This window comes from Hylobates moloch, unplaced genomic scaffold (assembly GCF_009828535.3).
Source record: "Hylobates moloch isolate HMO894 unplaced genomic scaffold, HMol_V3 SCAFFOLD_13, whole genome shotgun sequence".
In the NCBI taxonomy this organism is placed as follows: Eukaryota; Metazoa; Chordata; class Mammalia; order Primates; family Hylobatidae; genus Hylobates; species Hylobates moloch.
Genome location: NW_026652288.1, coordinates 72,281,713 through 72,302,353, shown reverse-complemented (window position 1 = coordinate 72,302,353; position 20,641 = coordinate 72,281,713). Strand labels below are relative to the sequence as shown.

The 20,641-nt window shown below is 38.8% G+C and overlaps 1 protein-coding gene across 3 annotated transcripts in view; it reads left to right on the top strand.

The window, feature by feature from the left end:
• The first annotated feature begins 11,829 nt into the window (after positions 1 to 11,829).
• SPTSSB (serine palmitoyltransferase small subunit B) overlaps positions 11,830 to 20,641 on the top strand; it is a 28,119-nt gene continuing 19,307 nt past the window's right edge. For 2 of the 3 annotated variants that reach the window (XM_032173938.2, XM_058426866.1), the window contains exon 1: positions 12,653 to 13,410. Coding sequence is in view for 1 of the 3 variants with exons in the window: in XM_058426865.1 (XP_058282848.1) it covers positions 11,958 to 13,001 (1,044 nt within the window). In the remaining 2 variants the exon portion in view is untranslated. Of the gene's footprint in view, positions 13,411 to 20,641 lie in introns of all 3 variants that reach the window. The other variant, XM_058426865.1, reaches the window with a different exon arrangement.

The following is a 20,641-nucleotide window of genomic DNA, read 5'->3' as shown; positions in this document are numbered from 1 at the left end:
CTCTTCTTGCACCTCCTGTTTTCATCATCAAGAAATTCTCAACAGGCCTCATTTCCCCGTGTGAATGAGAGTTGCATAATCAGTAACATCTAGCCAGTATAGCAGCCTCCTCTTGGTCCATTTGGTTGCCTCACTTTGACAGTGCCTTTCTGGTTTATAAGTGTTCTCAGTAAATGCTAGTTACCCATACCCTGCACTCCTTTCAATCATGGTAATTTAACACCAGTTTCATCCTCTCAGGAGTTTCTCCATTAAGCACCCTGCCAGATGTTTAACTGGATGCTCAATCTAAATCCTGAAGCACAGACCACATCCTAGGAAGTGTTAACTCATTAAAGAGATCCCTACCTTTGAAGCACAAGTGGAAAAGGGAGTTTAGAAAATTTGCTACATCTTTAGCTTCATCTTTGGTAGTCTGACCTTAACTTTCAGTAAGTCAAGATTCTGGTATATTCATGTCAATGCCATTGATATGTGGCATGGATATAATTCTTAAGTCTCCTTTTCAAACACTTAGCTAATTGAGAAGTTCAAGAAAAAAAGTACATTTCCTAACTGAAAGCCATTTTTAGCCCTAAAGAAGGTGGATGATATGACAATATACATTTTTATATGATCCAATAAAAATCACTTAGTTCCAACCCCCTTTTTTCCCTTTATCGTTCTCATGTCTTTCTTAACTTAAAGGCTTTTAGAATTAATGCATCACTGGGGGAAATGTTGAATTGTGCTCTAATTTTAACACTAAGCTTGGTAGGAGGGATGCAGGGTTGACCAAGACGTCGTTCCTGGACATCACTAAGCTTCATTTACATTTGGGGTTTTAAAAAACTTTTAACAAAAGAAATGCAAGACTTGTACACTGAAAACTACAAAATACTATTGAAAAAGATAATAAAGAAGATCTAAGTAAATGGAAAGCCCTCCCATGTTCATGGATCAGAACACCTAATATTGTTAAGGTGGCATAATCCTCAAATTAATCTATAAATTAAATCTGTATTACAGGATAGTAATACCTATCAAAATTCCTGCTATCTTTTTCACAGAAATTGACAAGATGATCCTAAAATTTATAAGAAAATGCAAAAAATAAATAATAGCCAAAACAAGATTTAAAAAGAATAACAAAATGGAGGATCAACACTTCCAAATTTCAAAACTTATTAGAATAAAGCTGTAGTAATCAAAACAGTGTGGTACTGGAATAAGGCTAGATAGATAGATCAATGGAATAGAATTGAGTACCCAGAAATAATTCCCTACATTTATGGTCAATTGATTTTGGTAAGGGTACTAAGACAATTCAATTGAGAAAGAACACTGTTTTCAACAGTGTTGGAACAATTTGATATCCACATGAAAAAGAATGAATTTGGATACCTACCTGACACCATGCACAAGACAACTGAAAATGGATCACACATCTAAATGTAAGAGCTAAAACTCTAAAATTCCTAGAAGGAAACTAGAGGAAAATCTCTATAATTTGGGGTTAGGTAATAGTGTCTTACATAAACACCAAATTCATAAGAGACCAAAGGAAAAAGAGATAAGTTAGACTTCACCAAAATTAACAACTTGTGTGTTTCAAAGGACACCATCAAGAAAGTGAAAAGACAGACCACAAGATGGGAGAAACTCTTTGCAAATCATGTATCTGACAAGGGACTTGTACCCAGAATATATTTTAAAAACTCTTACAACCATACATAAAAAGACAAATATCCCAATTTAAAAATGGGTAAATAATTTGAATAGACATTTCTCCAAAGATGTACAAATGACCTATAAACACATGGAAAGATGCTAAATATAATTATTAATTGGAAAAGCATAAATGAAAACCACAATGAGATACCACTTCACACCCATCAGAATGGCTAAAATCACAAACAATAACAAGCATTGGTCAGGATGTGAAGAACTTGGAACCTCATCCATTATGGGTAGGAATGTAAAATGGTGCAACCACCTTGAAAAATAACTTGGCAGTACCTCAAAGTTAAACACAGAGTTATCATTGACCTGGCCATTCTACTATCATATCTCATATACCTAAGAGAAATGAAAACATATGTCCACACTAAATGTTCTTAGCCACATTACTCATAATCACCCCAAAGGGAAAACAACCCAAATGTCTATCAACTGATGAAATGGATAAACAAAATGTAGGACAGCCACACAATAGAATACGATTCAGCAAATAAAAAGGAATGAAGTACTAATACATGTTACAACATGAATGACCAGAGTAGGGAATGGATCCACTCACCTCCCAACTCCAAGCATGAAGGTAGAAACTTTTCCATTTCTTATTCTTCATTCTGTAAATATTTTTTGAGCGCCCACTATGTGCCGGGTGCCCTCCTCAACAGTGAGCAGAAAATATTATGCTAAGTAAAATAAAACAGTCACAAAAGGCGACATATTGTATGATTCCATTTATATAATATGTCCAGAATAGACAAATATGTAGAGACAGCAAGTAGATTAATGGCTGTCTAGGATTGGCAGTGGGGATGGAAGAATGAGAAGTGACTGCTAACAAGTACGGGGCTTCTTTTTCAGGTCATGAAAATGTTGTAGACTTAGATAGTGATGATGGTTGCACAACTCTGTGAATGTACTTAAAACCACTGAGCTGTACCTTAAGAATAAGTGAATTCTATGGTATGTGAATTATGCCTCAGTAATGCTGTTTTTAAAACACCTGGTAGAAGAGTATGACAACTATTTATAAAATAAAAAAGCTGGCAATTAATATAAATTTTGAGTTGCTAGTTGTGGTGAGATTCTATTTTAATTTACACAGATGATGGCATGTTGTGAGCTGTCTGGTTTTTAAAAGTCTAGTCCAGCTGGGAAAAACTTCTTAGGTTATTATCATATGGCTTGTGAGATGCTTCTCTAACCTCCCTGAATCCTCCCACCAAGTCATCAAATAAATTTAAAGTACAGATCACTAGATGAGATGAAGACTGGGACAGAACTATCCATGAAAGACCATGGTTTTACTTCCAGTTACCACTCTTTTTCTATGGGTTTCTTTTCCAGTTGTTTAATCTTGATATCTGAATTGTCTTGTTGCCTTATTTTCTTACTTCTTACTTTCATTCTGGATTTGCTCTTTTCATCCCTAATAGCAACACTGACCTGAAAGTTTAATTTGACAGGAATTAAAATAATACCTTCACAACGAATGCCAAATTCTCCACAGCAAGATGTCTATGCTAGAGTTGCTATGAATTTTCATAATACATAAGAGAGAAAGATGTTTTGCTGGAGGTGAGTGACAACTCACCTGGTGGAAATATAAAATGATTGGGCGGCTTCTTCTCCATCTCATTACACAGCTATTCATCACAGCTGAAGAGTCTTACTCCAAGTGATCCAAGATAAGAAAACTAGTTAGGGAAGATGGTTGCTAAATCAAAAGCCTTCAATGAAGCAATAAATCTCTCAGCAAGGACAGGCAAAGTAAGTCTGTTCTGGGCAGAGACACTGTCACATGTCAAAATGCAAAGTAAAATGGTTGGATCATCAAAATTGCGGCCACTTTCAACTCAATCTGTAGTTCAAATATAGAGAGTTCTGTCATTATCGTTAATCTCTCTCTCATAAATTGGGATTTTTTTCCTTTTAAACTAACCTCTACTTTCAAAACCTTAAGATTCTTTTTTATCAACCACTGTTTTAGTAAAATCTTTTAACGAGGTGGGGGAAATGCAGTGTTCTGCCTCTGAATATGTGATATTGAAGTAAATGTATTTTCTGTTGGTCTGCAACATTAGGGTAAATAAATGGACTTCACTGAAAAATAGTTCACAGAAAACGCAATTGCAGGCTGGGCCAAGTGACTCATGCCTGTAATCCCAGTACTTTGGGAGACAAGGCAGGTGGATCACGTGAGGTCAGGAGTTTGAGACAAGCCTGGCCAACATGATGAAACCCTGTCTCTACTAAAAGTACAAAAATTAGGTACATGTGGTGGTGCAATCCTGTAATCCCAGCTACTTGGGAGGCTGAGGCATGAGAATCACTTGAACCCAGGAGACAGAGGTTGCAGTGAGCCGAGATTGTGCCACTGACTCCAGCCTGGGAGACAGAGTCTTGCTCTGTCTCAAAAATACACACACACACACACACACACACCATTAAGTCATAGCCACTTGTCACAAAAGGGGAGGTAGGAAAGACAAAAGGGAGAGAGAAGGGGAGAAAGGGAGTGACAGAGGGAAGGGGAGAGGGAAGGAAGAAGATGCTGATTGTATTCCTGAAAAACTACTTTAAAACTATTATTATATAAATAAAACATATTTAAAAGTAATAGATGGTACACCAATCACAGACAGAGAGCCAAATCATGAGTGAACTCCCATTCACAATTGCTTCAAAGAGAATCAAATACCTGGGAATCCAACTTACAAGGGATGTGAAGGACCTCTTCAAGGAGAACTACAAACCACTGCTCAATGAAATAAAAGAGGATACAAACAAATGGAAGAACATTCCATGTTCATGGGTTGGAAGAATCAATATCGTGAAAATGGCCATACTGCCCAAGGTCATTTATAGATTCAATGCCATCCCCATCAAGCTACCAATGACTTTCCTCACAGAATTGGAAAAAACTACTTTAAAGTTCATATGGAACCAAAAAAGAGCCCGCATCGCCAAGTCAATCCTAAGCCAAAAGAACAAAGCTGGAGGCATCACGCTACCTGACTTCAAACTATACTACAAGGCTATAGTAGCCAAAACAGCATGGTACTGGTACCACAACAGAGACATAGATCAATGGAACAGAACAGAGCCCTCAGAAATGATGCCGTATATCTACAACTATCTGATCTTTGACAAACCTGACAAAAACAAGAAATGGGGAAAGGATTCCCTATTTAATAAATGGTGCTGGGAAAACTGGCTAGCCATATGTAGAAAGCTGAAACTGGATCCATTCCTTACACCTTATACAAAAACTAATTCAAGATGGATTAAAGACATAAATGTTAGACCTAAAACCATTAAAATCCTACAAGAAAACCTAGGCAATACCATTCAGGACATAGGCGTGGGCAACGACTTCATGTCTAAAACACCAAAAGCAATGGCAACAGAAGCCAAAATTGACAAATGGGATCTAATTAAACTAAAGAGCTTCTGCACAGCAAAAGAAACTACCATCAGAGTGAACAGGCAACCTACAGAATGGGAGAACATTTTTGCAAACTACTCATCTGACAAAGGGCTAATATCCAGAATCTACAATGAACTCAAACAAATTTACAAGAAAAAAACAAACAACCCCATCAAAAAGTGGGCAAAGGACATGAACAGACACTTCTCAAAAGAAGACATTTATGCAGCCAAAAAAACACATGAAAAAATGCTCATCATCACTGGCCATCAGAGAAATGCAAATCAAAACCACAGTGAGATACCATCTCACACCAGTTAGAATGGCCATCATTAAAAAGTCAGGAAACAACAGGTGCTGGAGAGGATGTGGAGAAATAGGAACACTTTTACACTGTTGGTGGGACTGTAAAGTTCCCATTGTGGAAGTCAGTGTGGCGATTCCTCAGGGATCTAGAACTAGAAATACCATTTGACCCAGCCATCCCATTACTGGGTATATACCCAAAGGACTATAAATCATGCTGCTATAAAGACGCATGCACACGTATGTTTATTGCGGCACTATTCACAATAGCAAAGACTTGGAACCAACCCAAATGTCCAACAACGATAGACTGGATTAAGAAAACGTGGCACATATACATTATGGAATACTATGCAGCCATAAAAAATGATGAGTTCATGTCCTTTGTAGGGACATGGATGAAACTGGAAAACATCATTCTCTGTAAACTATCGCAAGGACAAAAAGCCAAACACCACATGTTCTCACTCATAGGTGGGAATTGAACAATGAGAACTCATGGACACAGGAAGGGGAACATCACACTCTGGGGACTGTTTTGTGGGGTGGGGGGAGGGGGGAGGGACAGCATTAGGAGATATACCTAATGCTAAATGACGAGTTAATGGGTGCAGCAAAACAACATGGCACATGGATACATATGTAACAAACCTGCACATTGTGCACATGTACCCTAAAACCTATAGTATAATAAAAAAAAAAATAAAAATAAAAAAATAAAAAATAAAAAAGTAATAGATGCATTAAGCATTTTCTAGGGGCCAGATTCTGCCCTAACTGCTTTACCTGTGTTATTATCTCAAACTCTCAAAACAATAGCAGTGAATACTTACAAGGCATTTACTCAATGCCAGCTACTCTTCTAAATGGCTTAGGTATATTAACTAAAATAATTCAATACTATTTTTATTCTTCATGGCAGATAAGGAAATTGAGGCTGAGGAGAGTTTAAGTAAGTTGCCCTCATTCATACAGTTAAGTGATAAAGCAAGGATTTAAATCTGGTAGGTCTGGCTCCAACATCTGTTCTTTTAACTAGCACAGCACAACCATCTTCTCTGAGAAAAATATCAGGAGAAGTGATATATGAGCAGTCATGGAGAAATAATTTAAAGTGAGTTAACAGAGTAAAGGGTAGAAAAAAAACAGCAAAAACAACGACAAAAAAAGGCTTTGGTATCCAACTTGTAAAGTTGTGTCACTTCAGAAGAGTTCCAACCTCTCTGATTCTTGGTCTACAAAATGAGATACAAAGCTCCTACCCTCCAAACTTGCTGTAAGATTATTTGTGAACATTTTGTGATAGTAGTTTAATAACTGATAGTCATTATCATCATTATTATTATCTATATCATTATTATTCATCTTCTTTTGAGCCTGACAGAGTTCAAACACTCAAGCCACTACCACTTTCCTATTTTTTTTTTTTTTTTGTGAGACAGAGTTTCACTCTTGTTGCCCTGCCTGGAGTGCAATGGCACCATCTCAGCTCACCACAACCTCTGTCTCCCAGGTTCAAGCAATTCTTCTGCCTCAGCCTTCTAAGTAGCTGGGATTACAGGCATGCACCACCACACCCGGCTAATTTTGTATTTTTAGTAGAGACAAGATTTCTCCATGTTGGTCAGGCTGGTCTTGAACTCCCAACCTCAGGTGATCCGCCCACCTCGGCCTCCCAAAATGCTGGGATTACAGGAGTGAGCCACTGCACTCCACCTGTTTTGTTTCCTTTAATCTAAAGGACTAATTAATGAAGAAAATAAAATTCTATTTTGGTACAGGGAAACTAAAGCAAAAGAATTGATAGTAATGGGGGATATCACATGCATCTTTGTAACAATATAGCAGTGAAGGGAAAAGTATTTTCCATTTTACAGAGAAACAATTGTCCACTTATTCTGAGGGAAAAAAAGAATAACTATAAGATTATTAATGGGGCTTTCCTTATACCAGCCAGAAGGAAAGTGAAATTGGTTCCTTTATTGATAAATGTATTCCAGTAATTTATTCAAGATCTTAGGTTTAACCATGATATGGTCCAGTTATGTAGGTACCTGGAACAACCTCTAACTTCAGGCAACCAATTCATTTACTGATGCATCACTGAGCAAAAGAGTGCAACATAATGCCCAGCAATAGATTAATGGACAAGCAAATGTCGTATACATATAATGGAATATTGCCTTAAAAAGGAAGGAAATTCTGACATAGGCTGTAACAACGGTCCCTAACCTTTTTGGCACAAGGAACCTGTTTCATGGAAGACAATGTTTCCACAGACGGGGAGGTGGGGAGGGGAGGAATGGTTTCAGGATGAAACTGTTCCACCTCGGACCATCAGGCATTAGAGTCTCATAAGGAGTATGCATTCTAGATCCCCCACATGCACAGTTCACAATAGGGTTTGCACTCTGATGATAATCGAATGCTGCTGGTGATCTGATGGGAGGCAGAGCTCCAGTAATAATGCTCGCCCACCATTCACCTCCTGCCGTGCAGCCCAGTTCCTAACAGGCCACAGATAGGTACTGGTCCAGGGCCAGGGGTTGGGGACCCCAGTGGTACAACATGGATAAACTTTGAGAACAGTTTTCTAGTGAAATACCCAGCCACACAATTACTGTATGATTACACTTATATGAAACAGAATAGTTAAAATCGTAGAGATAGAAAGTAGAATAGGTGGTTGCCAGGGGCTGCATGGAGGGAAGAATGGGGAGTTGTTGTTTAATGGGTACAGAATTTCAGTTTTATAAGATGAAAAGAATTATTGAGAGAGGTGATGGTAATGTTTGCAGAATGTTATGAATGTATTTAATTCCACTGCACTGGACATTTAAAAATGGTTAAGAAGTTAGCTAGTATACCAGAGGGTCATAGCTACTTGCTGTTAGAACATGTAAACTCCATTAACATATGATAATTCCCTCAAATACCCTTCAAATTCTACTGAATGTTATGAAGAGTTCTACTCTGGGGGAGTAGTAGTATCTTTAGGGCAAAAAAATAAATAAATAGTGTTGATATAACAAGGTTTAAAAGAAATAAGCAGGGGTTAATCTGCACCTTATGAAAGCAAACCAAAAAAAAGTAAATAAAATTTGCCTCAAATTTCTGTTTATACTTTCAAATATCCTCATGGATTACTCATTTTATTTCTTTTTTCCCCTCTGAAAATGAGATCAATAAAAGAGGATAAAAGTTGCTAAGCCGGGATATTACCTAATACGATTAAGTGGAGCCTCACTTTTTTCTCTTAACTCTGTTGACTTCCCATTGTCTTCTTTGTCTTGCCCAAATAGATATAGCTACACCAAAATGGATGTTGTATGTAATAATAATGTAATATAGAAATAATGTTTTTAAAATACTGCTTTAGAATAAATGATGCAGAAAATCTTTTGTTAAACTGGTCTTATTGCTACTCCTCAGCTCTCTAGTGGTAGATGGGGACAGGCTTTTTAAGGGCAAAACTTGTGCCTATTCTGATAAATCTCTTATTTTTGTTAGTGATTAACGGGGACATCGACATTAAGTCCCTTAATGGAATGCTGTTTTTCCAATTTTTAGAATAAACTACTGACTCTCATTACTGATCATTAATAATATGGTCTTTATTCTAACATTAAATTTTACAAGTGTTTCAAGGTTAGGGTCTTTCCCCAGCGAAAGACTTCAGTCTAATTGTATGCATACTTGTTAAACAGGAATCAGTGAGTTGGGGAATGTCACTCATGAATAGTTTCATAGGAACTCAAAACAATGTGGTAAGTAAAAATAAAGGGGGGAGTAGGCAGGAAGGAAGGAAAGAAAGAAGAAGCAGTCCTCATTTTTGCCATTTACACCTTGTAAAAAAGGGGCTAAGTTATTTTTAGATTTAAGAGGATCTTTCCAAAGCATCCCAAGGGTACTCAGTAATGATACTTGGAATTCTCTGATTGCTGGTAAGTCATGGAGCAGGCGCATGGTTCACTGAAAGGAAGGGAAGAAGGATAGCATCCCAGTGACAAAATGGAAGGAATGTGAATAGCCGGAAGAGAAGTTACTAAAAGATGGCATTTAGGAAAGGCAGAATGGGGTTCGGGGTTCAGCAGGAACCATATGATGAGTACTTTGTAAATGCCGTTTCATTTAATTTTCAAAAGAACCCTATAAAATCAATATTATTCCTACCTGATAATTGGGAAAACCAAGTATGCAGATACTAGCTAATTGCCTCAGACTACAGAACTGATTAGTAGGAGCTAGGACTTGAATCCAGAGCTGTTTTTCTTCAAAGTCCATATTCTTTTCACCATGGTCAGGTTTGGAAGCTTTAGAAAACTCACATTTTATCCTTGAATTTTAATCTGCTAAAAGTAAGATCACTCTCGGCAAATGCATACAAGATTGGGTAGCTGACTATGGGTCATTTTAAGTGGATTCTCCCATCAACTCCTTTCTTCTTCCTGATATTGTAGACTCCAGAGACATCCCAAAAAAACCTAAGCACAGTTTTACAAAGTGGACCCATTCCTCTCCCAATAATATCTGTCTCCAAACATCTCAGGTTACCTAAGGGAATACACACTAGTGATGATTACTTTTGAGAGCATTCTACTCCAGCAGTGTGTTTTTTATTTATGTGATAGAAACTTTATGATACTGATGATTAAAGGCCTGGTTAAAAATGTTCAGATGATACAATTATTACTTTATGTTCTTACACTATTACATTCTTAACAATGCTGCCTGGTTCTTCAAATTTCATTCATCTCTGCATAAGCTGTAATGCTAACTAATTATTATCTCACAAGTTCCAGTAATCAGAACAAAAGAAGATTCCATCTCATGGGCAAAAAAATATCAATTGAGGTGCTTTTTAAATTTTTTAATCTCTTCCTCATCTGTGGTTGTATGCCATCTTTCTTTCCTAATGTTATCTGTATCTTCTCTGCTTCTTGATCTTTTCTAGATTTATTTCTTGATCTTTCCAGAGAATAAATTTTTTTTCTTTTCTTGATCAAGTCTCCTTTTTCATTTTTGTTTTTGCTTTTTTACTTTTCTACTTTATTATTTTCTGCTGTTATCTTTATTAGTTAACATAATTCTTTCGCAATTTTTTTCTAAGTCTCTTTGTACATTGTTTTGCAATAAAGACACAGTGTATAATTTCATAGATTGTTTGGCTTTTCTGTATTCTCTCAATTTTGTTATGTAGGGTTTTTGTTTTTCTTCTGTTCCTAAAGAGTTTGTAATTTTCCCATTTGTGCTTTCTAATACAGATTCAAAGCATCTTTAAATTCCCGATAGTATATCAATCAGGATAAATGTTGTTAATTTTATCCTTATTGTATTTTGATGGATGATGTGGTCTGTATGACTTCTGCCTTTTAAAATGTGTTGACCTAAGCCTGGGCATCAAAATGAGACCCCGTCTCTAAGGAATTTAAAAAATAGCTGGGTATGGTGGCACGTGCCTGTAGTCTCACCTACACAGGAGGCTGAGGCAGGAGGATCACTTGAGCCCAGGAGGCTGAGACTGCAGTGAGCTCTGACTGTGCCTCTGCACTCCAACCTGGGTGACAGAGTGAGACCCTGTCTCCAATATAAAAATAAAAATAAAAGTGTTGACCTATAGTTTGTGATCTAGTTAAGTTTCGAGAATGTTCTATAGTTGTATGGAAAACATGGAATATGTATTCTCCATTTGGAGCTGCTAAGATATTCATAAAGATGTTCCCGTGTGTGGTTATAATACGTGTATGTCATTTAAGATTATTTTTTATGGTCTGAATACATCTGCCAGCTGTGCCAGTTTCCCCCAACCTCCAGTTGGAGTACTTGCAAGGTCTCATATCCATTTCACAAACCTTTGCCAAGAAGGTCTATTTCTATATTTCCACAAATGTGCAATCATAGTAGGGAGGGTGGAGTGTCACAAGCAAGTGGGGGAAAATAGATAATGAAAAATAAGATTTACCAGTGTAAATAGAATTGGCCTCACCACAAATGGGCTTGGTAGCCCCGGCCAAGTCGTTTCTTAGGGTTTCTATTTCCTGATCTACATGCCCTGAGTGGTCGTATCTACCCTGCCAACATTGCAAGGTGTGTCGGGAGAAGCCAAAAGATAAGGAATGTGACCAACATAAAGTGATAAAGAAATAAATAACACTAGCAGTGGTTGCTGCTATTTAGACACGGGAGCAGAAGGAAATGATAACTACGTAAAATGGCTAACACGGGCTCCAAGCAGGTGCTCTGTTTCTATTGGTTCCCTTCCCTGCCCCCATCTACCTTTAGCTTCCTCAGGGGACATCCTCCCTCCTGCATGGAGACACCATCGCCCAATAACGTGAGCCTCCCTCTTCGTAGCCCTGGCAGTGTGGAACCCGCTGAAAGCACCTTGTGAGGATGAGCAGAGACCTGCCAGCAGCTAAAATTCGCGCTTTAGCACAATCAGCCCTGGCCGAGCATGTGCAGTGTCTCCTCCTTCGGCAGTGGGGGCTGATGGGCAGATACTGCCCAAATGCTCATTCATCAAAAGAGGCTTTCGCTCCCGGACTCCCCTGGGCCTCGAGCAGAAAGAGTCTCGGCCACGGAGATACAGAGCGGGGAGCCTTCAAGGTCCTCCGCCACTCTCAGCAAGCCCTGCTCTCGATGGAGAGGAGATCGCTGGGTGACGGATGTGAGCTTCCAGGGAAGGTGCTCGCGCTGGTCCCGAGCCCTCCGGGGAAGATATTCGAACGCGGAGCGTAAGCGCAGGGCACGCCAGCCCCGGGAGCCGCGGGAGCAGGCGCCGCGCGTCTCTGCACCACCGGGCCGCCTCCCAGCCCTCTTTCCCCAGTTTGCCCTCCTGCCGCAGTCCGGGCCGAGATTAATTCTCTGCACTTGTGAGTGGGCACACACAAGTTCTCCGGACACGATCCTTTCATCTCTTTCCCTGGGGGAGTCCACCTTTTTAACGATTAACCTCCCAGCTACCGCGGGCAAGGTGGCAGGATGCGAGTGGGGCGGGGAGGGGCGTTTCACACGTTCAGAGGCACCAAAATTAGCTGCCAGTGCTAAAAGGCTTTGCTTTCTTCGGTTTTTGACAAACAAATGGGGTGGGATGCTTGCTTGGCCGCCCGCTGCCCCAGCCCGAGCCCTGAGCTCACTTAGCAGCCGGATGCCGAGTTTCAGACGCAGTCCTGCTGTGCTTACACCCGGGCTTCTTCGCCCCCTTGCCAAAGTCTGCAGCCCGATGGATGCTGGGCGCGGGCTTTGCCTGAGAGCTTTAACGCAGCTTAGGCTAAAGCCCCAGAGCTCCCACCTTCTCACCTCCTGTTTATCGGCCCGCCCCTCTACCATCGCCAAAGGACGTGCCCCTTCAGTAGTGTCGGGGATCCCAGCCTCAGCGCGGAGGAGGGCGCCTCCCTATCCCCTCCTCCCCGTCCCCGCCTCGGCTCGGGGTTTTACTGCAGCAGCCGGAGGTGACAGCGACGCCTCAGCCGCCTCTGTTGCTCTCGGAGCCCCGGCTTCCCCTGCACCGGGAAAGCGCCCCCTCTCGAGAGGCTGGTCCCTGGAGAAGTGAGAACGAGCTGCAGAAAACCAAATTTTAAAATGTAGAAGTCGTTGAGCTGCATTCCTCCGAGGACCAGTCTGATCGCCCAGGACTGAGAGTGGCAGCGTATGAGAAGTTGGGACCATAGAGCAAGGGGGGGAGGGGAGTGTTGCAGCAGGCATTCTCTTCTGGAAGGAGTCGCTGGGAGCAGTGCGGTTGGACACAAGTTTGCGTAGGAGTGTTTTCCTTTTGTCAATAATTAATCACCGGAATTAGCCGGGTAGAATTTGAGTTTTAGCCATAATCCTGAGGGCGGGGCCGAACACCTAACTCCGGGAGGCTCCCAGGCGCCCGGCGCAGTGGGAAGCTCGCAGCAGCTGGGGAGGAGCCAAAGACTCGGCGCTCACCTAAGCCGCAGGGAGATACACCCAACTGGGAGGTAAGCATCTTCCAAAATACCTACTTGAACTGTTAAGTAGCTTTAGTAGGATAGAATTCCTGTCTCTATAGGAGGAAAAAATTAATATTGAGCTTTAATGCAATTTATCAGTTTATTATTTAACTGCATTACAATTTTCAGAATTGATGGATTTTTCCATTTACCTTTCACTATGTGGGAAACTAAGATGTTTCACTCAATAGAAGCCAAACTTTAACACAGAAACTTTCCAAACTAAAAGAAGAGAAAATTACTTTGCTATTTTCACTATTTACCTTTGTGTAGTCCATTAACGACTCAGGAAAATATCATTGGGATGTGCTTGGTTTCCTTCTTAAATATTCATCTTTACCTAGTTCCGTGCTCTTATACAATCCCTGTCTGCCCATATGCTACTTAAACTACTGTACTTTAGGCAATAGTACACACAAGTCACCTGCCAAAAAGTGAAGAATTTCCAAGGAATACATCGTAACATTCTCTTGTAAGTATTAAGCAGTATGTATTTTCTCAAAGATACTTAAGTGATCCTTTATAAGTAACCAAACTTCTTCACCAAAAGACAGCCAGCTAAAATTAGCTAAATAGTTAACTTTGCCGTGGGGATGGAGAAGGTGGGGAAATGTTTGGAGAAGCATTTTAAATATGAGTTGGACTCCAGATTTGTTTCAACTAAAGTGACATTCAACTGGTTGGCAATTCACATATGAGCCCAGTCCATAATCAGATAAGGAGTTTGAAGAATTGTTAAATGTAAGAACTAGCCCCAAAGTCCAAATAACTGCATCAGGGGAGTTGGGAAAGTTGTTTTTCAAAAAGACTTTGTGGTGCAGTACTTATTTTGAATTAGACAAAAATTAAGAAAGACATGGTCATTTCTGCTAGTGAAATTCTAAAATGTATACATAAAAGTGTTGAATTTTTAATAACTTGATTTCCACATCTGAATTATTCCTATGCTGTTTAAAACAGGTAATTTCAGTGACTTTTTCAATGGCTGTGATGGCTTTGTACATAGATAACTAGACCAAAACCAACAAGCTGTAGTATGAAATGCACTGTCACTCTCATTATCCAGATATTTATTTACAACTATTTAATGACAATAAATTAAAAATTATTTGTCAAAACAAAGCATGGTCATTCTAGAATTTGACTAGATTTGAAGTTGAAAGTCGATTTGAAGTTGAAAGTCAACCAGTCCTCAACTCTCATTGGTTTTCTTAATTCACTGTAAATTTGCAAATACTTTCATAAAAACTGGCTTTCATAATTGTATAGCAATTCTATCTCTACTATGCTAATTATAAAGAGTTTTACCACTATTTTACCACCAAGTATAAAAGAAACAAAATATTTATAAAAAATGATCCAAATGGGACTCACCTCCAGAATGGTGATGTGAAGAGCTTTTCAAATCCACTCCCTAAAAACAACAATAACTGGTGAAAATTATAGATAAATAACCATTTAAAGTTCCTGGAAATTGTCCTTAGGACATACAGCATGAAGAAAATATTTATTCAAGACAATCTCTTATATTTCAGTAAGAACTGCAAACAATTGTGACGCTTGAACTACAATATATTTCCCCGCCCTCTCCAGTTGAGTGTGATGATGTTCCACTATGGATGGGTGCAGCCAGTAACACAGGGCCCCCTCTCAACCTAGATCCTCGTCTACAGTATACCCTGAGAGAAGCAGGCCATCAGCATTACTCATCATCCCCAGCTTTGTGTTTCAGAGCTCTATTCTAGATGAGAGCAACTGAGAGGTCTGAGGCTCTCTTCCTCCAACCATCCTCCACTTTTAAGGCAGAAAATGAAGAACTCAACAACAAAAACACAACCCATTTAAAAATGAACAAAAAATTTGAATAGACATTTCTCCAAAGAGCAGGTAGAAACAGCCAATTTACACATGAGAAGGTGTTTACTAGCCATTAGTGGTTGGGGAAATGAAAATCAAATCAAAATCACAATACAATCCCACTTCACACCAACAGGAATGGCTATCACAAAAAAAAAAAGGAAAGAAAGAAAGAGAGAGAGAGAGAAGGAAGAAAGAAAAAGAAAGAAAGAAAAAAAGAAAGAAAGAAAGAAAGAAAAAAGAAAGAAAGAAAGAAAGATAATAGCAAGTGTTAGAGAAGATGTAGAGAAAATTGAACTGTCATATATTGCTGGTACTGCTAGTGGGGATGTAAAATGGTGCAATCGCTATGGAAGAGAGTTTGATAGTTCCTCAAAAAGTTGAAAATAGAGTTACCACATAATCAAGCAATTCCACTCCTAGGCATACATTCAAGAGAATTGAAAACTTATGTCCGTTCAAGAACTGTACACAAATGTTCATAGTGGCATTACTCATAACACCCAAAGAAGCTGATTGAAACAACCCAAGTTGTTTATTGAATGATGAATGGATAAATGAAATGTAGTATGGAATGAAATGATAAAATATTATTCAGCAGTGAAAATCGTGTGGCTGATACATACTACAACATGGATGAACATTGAAGAGATTATGTTAAGTGAAAGAAGACCACATATTATATGATTTATTTACATAACATATCCACAATAGGCAAATCTATAGAGAAAGTAGATTAGTTGTTTCCTGAGGCTGGAGTAGAAGGTAAGATTAGGGAGAAAATGGGAGTGACTAAAGGGTACAGGTGTCTTCTTGGGGTGATGCAAATGGTCTAAAATGGACTGTCATGATGGCTGCAATACTGTAAATATAGTAAAAACCACTGAATTGTGTACTTTAAGTAGGTAAATTGTATGGTGGGTTTTATCTCAATAAAGCTGTTTTTAAAAAATTTTCCAGAGTATTAAAAGAACAAATGGATTTAAAAACTTAGAGTTGCTGAATCCACATGTGCCATTTGACCAATAGTTTATGTGAGGCTTTTCCCCAATGACCACATTAAAATATATGAAATATTTAAGAATTTCACAGGTGTCACACAGCTATGTGATTCACATATGTTTACATGCCTGCCCAAACTTTTCTCCACTTAGAATTAAGTCAGATGTCATTAGTATAGTCCTACAAAGAATTCGCTTGCAATGCTATATCTTTTTGGACTCATCAACTCGTTGTATTAATCCAGGACCTGTGAGGCCACTTGTTCCTCCTACTTCTAGATACGTCTAGTCCTTTATCAGTGATTCAGGCCAGCAGTTGAGTTTGTTCAGGCCCACACTGGGTGAGAGAGGAAGGTACCTGGATCTCAGCCAAAAGTGTACTTGCCTTCTACTCAGATTAACCCGGTTTTGCCTACACTAGACTAGCCCTAAAAGCCAGAGAGTCTTGGGAAGAGGAAAAGCTGGAGCAGCCACTGAAGTCTTCACAGCATACTAACATGTCATTGTCAGAAAGCATCTGCTGTGATTATGACAACCTCAAATGCAGGAGACACTCCCAAATAATTAATATGTTCCTCTATTCATCTTTTATGTTTTGAGTTCCCACAAGCTGCCTGATCCTGTACTAAGAACCATGAAATCAAATGATAATGCTTTGTCCAGAAATGGAAATATAAAACTAGTGAGCCTCAGAGTGTCATGGGGGTGGCAAGCAGCCTCAGCCTTGCTGCCAGACAGTTATGAGTTCACTGAAACAAACCATCCCCTTAGCCTTAGGGATTCAAGTCTACTGCCTTTAGGAAACCTCAGGATTTTCCATTCTCACCAGCACAGGCTTATTCTTTCATGTATATGTTTTTGAGGAGCATATCATGCTGATTTGTGTGGGTTTTGACCATCAAAGGTTTTGTAGAAGTCCACTGTAATATTTTCTCTAATTACAAGTTTTATATAAAATAATTTTTAATGTCCAGCAATTTATTTATTTTATTTTTATTGATTTATTTATTTTGAGACAGAGTTTCACTCTTTTTGCCCAGGCTGGACTGCAATGGCGTGATCTCAGCTCACTGTGACCTCCGCCTCCCAGGTTCAAGTGATTGTCCTGCCTCAGCCTCCCCAGCAGCTGGGATTACAGGCGTCTGCCACCATGCCCGGCTAAATTTTTTTGTATTTTAGTAGAGACGGGATTTCACTATGTTGGCCAGGCTGGTCTCGAACTCCTGACATCAGGTAATCCACCCATCTTGGCCTCCTAAAGTGCTGGGATTATAGGCGTGAGCCACTGCACCTGGCCCAGCCATTTGTTTATAAAATCAATACATGTAGGAAAAAACTTGATTATAGTTACTTTTAAAATATTGCTTTCATCAGGATTGATGATTCATTTATTCAACAGATAAAAAAAGATAAATGAATTATTGCACACATACCCTGTAACAGGTCACTTCCAGGCCCTGGATAAGTAATAAACAAAATAGACAAAAATTCCCAAGATGTCAGACATTAATAATAATAAATAAATTACATAATGAAGATAAGGGCTCTGAAGAAACATAAGACAGAGAAAAGAATGAGGTACAATTTTAAATAGTGAGATCAGACTAGCAATTAAGATCATGCAATTAGAAAAATGTAAAATCACATACAAACCTGGCCACTGTAACTCGCCAAAAGGATTACCAGCTCCCAGTTAATTTCTCTCTTTCCCTGGGAAGCTTTGGTTTACCCTTGCCATTAGCTTCAACCACGAACGTTATTTTGCTGCCTATATTTGCTGTTGTTTCATCAGAAAAAAATAGTATATTAGCACAAAGTCATTTAAGTAAGCATAAGGAAGACATAATCCAACACCTGCTCTCATGAATTACAACCTATGTAAATCACTGCATTATAATAACAAAAATTCTTGCTCAGAGAAATCATTAGCCTGGGCTTTCAGTTTACTTTTGGCCTCTCTTACATTGTTGTTAAGTGAGTTGCATAAAGTAATTCATATAAAGTGCTTATCAAACTTCTGAAACATAAGTTGCTCAATAAATATCTACTACTATTACCAGCATAAAACGGCAGCTTCCAGGTGACAATTTGCTATTTAAGTATTGCATCCCTGCTCTTTCAGCTCCATTATAAGATCAAAGGTTGTCAATCAGTAATTCCAAGCTAAAGTTATCACTTTGAGTTGTAGTCTTCCAGGGAATTGTGTGGTAAATAATTAAGAACTAGTTCTCCAAAGTTAATACCGTTTGAAGAGTGAAAGTGTTGGGGAGAAGTAAGGTAAGAGAAATTTCCAGGCCATCATGCCCAGGTAAAGGGAGAACAAGTCTTTCAGAACTATGGAAAGTGAGCAGAGCATCAAATCCCACAGACCAACTGAAAAAAAGAGGGAAAAAGCAACCAGTCTCCACTTTACCAGATTGTCCCAGAATTCCTACTCAGGGCACTTGGTTTAAAGGAGACCTGAGGAGGTCTCTTTCTAGTGAAATATAATGGGTGCAGCAGCTTTCTTGGACTAGAGCTTTTAGTAATGGCTTAAAAGGGAGCAGAGACTTGCATTTGTAAGTCAAAAGGATACATTTATTTCAGGCTTAGAGGAAAAGTGTTTAAGAATATTCAGAATAAAGATAAAATTAGAAATAAGTCAAAAGACCCCGTCACAATGGAGTTATTATGGAGCATTAGAATTCTCATTCATTCATTCAACAAATTTTGATTGAGCAGCTACTATGTGGCAGGCACTCAGGTAACAAGACTGAAGAGGACCTTATTTCAAAGGCCTTTCCTTCTGAGGATATGTTATATGCCTTTTGCAACAAAATGTCTGAGAACACAGGAATAAGGACAACAACTTTCTGATTTGCTGACCTGACACCTCCTCCAGACTGGATTAGAGTCTTCTTCTATGCCCCTGAGTACCTTACACTTCCCTATCATAGCATAAACCACACTGTGTGTGGATGCTTGCTTAATTGTTCCTCCTCTTCTCTAGAAAGCAGCCTGAGGACAGTGACCATGTCTATCTTATTGACAGTTTATATCCCTGCTACAACCTTGCTAAATACTTGACTGAGTGGCTGGCTGGCTGGAAGGATGGATAAATGATTTGCCAGGCTATGATCAGAACTCCTTATACAGAGAGGCAGCCTGAGAGAGTGGTTAAGAGTGTGTGCTCTGCATTCACCATGAGACTTTGGGCCAGTTTTAAAATTTCCCAGTGCCCCAATTTCCTCACTGGTAAAACAGGTGTAGAAGTAGTGCATCTCTTATATTGTTGTTAAGTGAGTTGCATAAAGTAATTCATATAAAGTGCTTATCAAACTTCTGAAACATAAGTTGCTCAATAAATATCTACTACTATTACCAGCATAAAACAGCAGCTTCCAGGTGACAATTTGCTATTTAAGTATTGCATCCCTGCTCTTTCAGCTCCATTATAAGATCAAAGGTTGTCAATTAGTAATTCCAAGCTAAAGTTATCACTTTGAGTTCAATATCTATAAAAATGCTAAAAAAAGAATTTGGAAATAAATGTAAGTAGCCTATTGAACAAGAAAGTTAAAATGATTAAAAAAAAAACAGAAGGAAAAAAGCTCAAGATGTCATGTCCAAAGCAACTTTTCTGGGGCAATAATACCACACTTACATTCCCTATATATAGCCAAAATATCAGTTCATGTTTATGTTCTGGAACATTCTAATTGTACTTATTCATAGAAATAAGCACCAATGAATGTTCACTGATGAAGAAGTAGAAAACAAAGCAAAAAAACATTAAAAAAAAAAATATATATATATGGATGTATCTTATTTGAAGTTTAGTCTTATCTAAACCTAAGGGTGTTGTATTATGTTTCTTTTGAAAATCTAATGCTTTTTTCTGTGTGTGACCTTTAATCAAAATTAGCATAGTGCCTCCTCATATAGAGTTATCTATTACCAACTAAATGAGATGAAAAGCTAACCTGTGTCCAACATATGGAAACCCAGTAACTTTGCTGCTTTCTTCTACTTCATTCTGAGAGAATATGCTTGGGCTCTTCCCCTACCAAAGGGATCCTCATAGGAAATTTTAAATCTCACTCAAAAAGATTTTTGTTTTAATTACTCAGATAGGGACCTTTGATGACTGTGGGATCTCTGAATTGGGAGTCATCACACATGAAGGAAAGCATGTGATGCCTGGCACACATGCCCAGGCCCACTGAAAATAGAAGCTGTCCTGATCAACTATCCAGGCAGAACTTTCCTTTGGTCTCAAAATTTTTCTGGCATTATTACTAGGCTATGACTGCTGTATATCTAGATAGAGAAATTTAAAAAAAAAAGTAGTTTAAGTTTAATAGATTTAAACCTGCCATAGG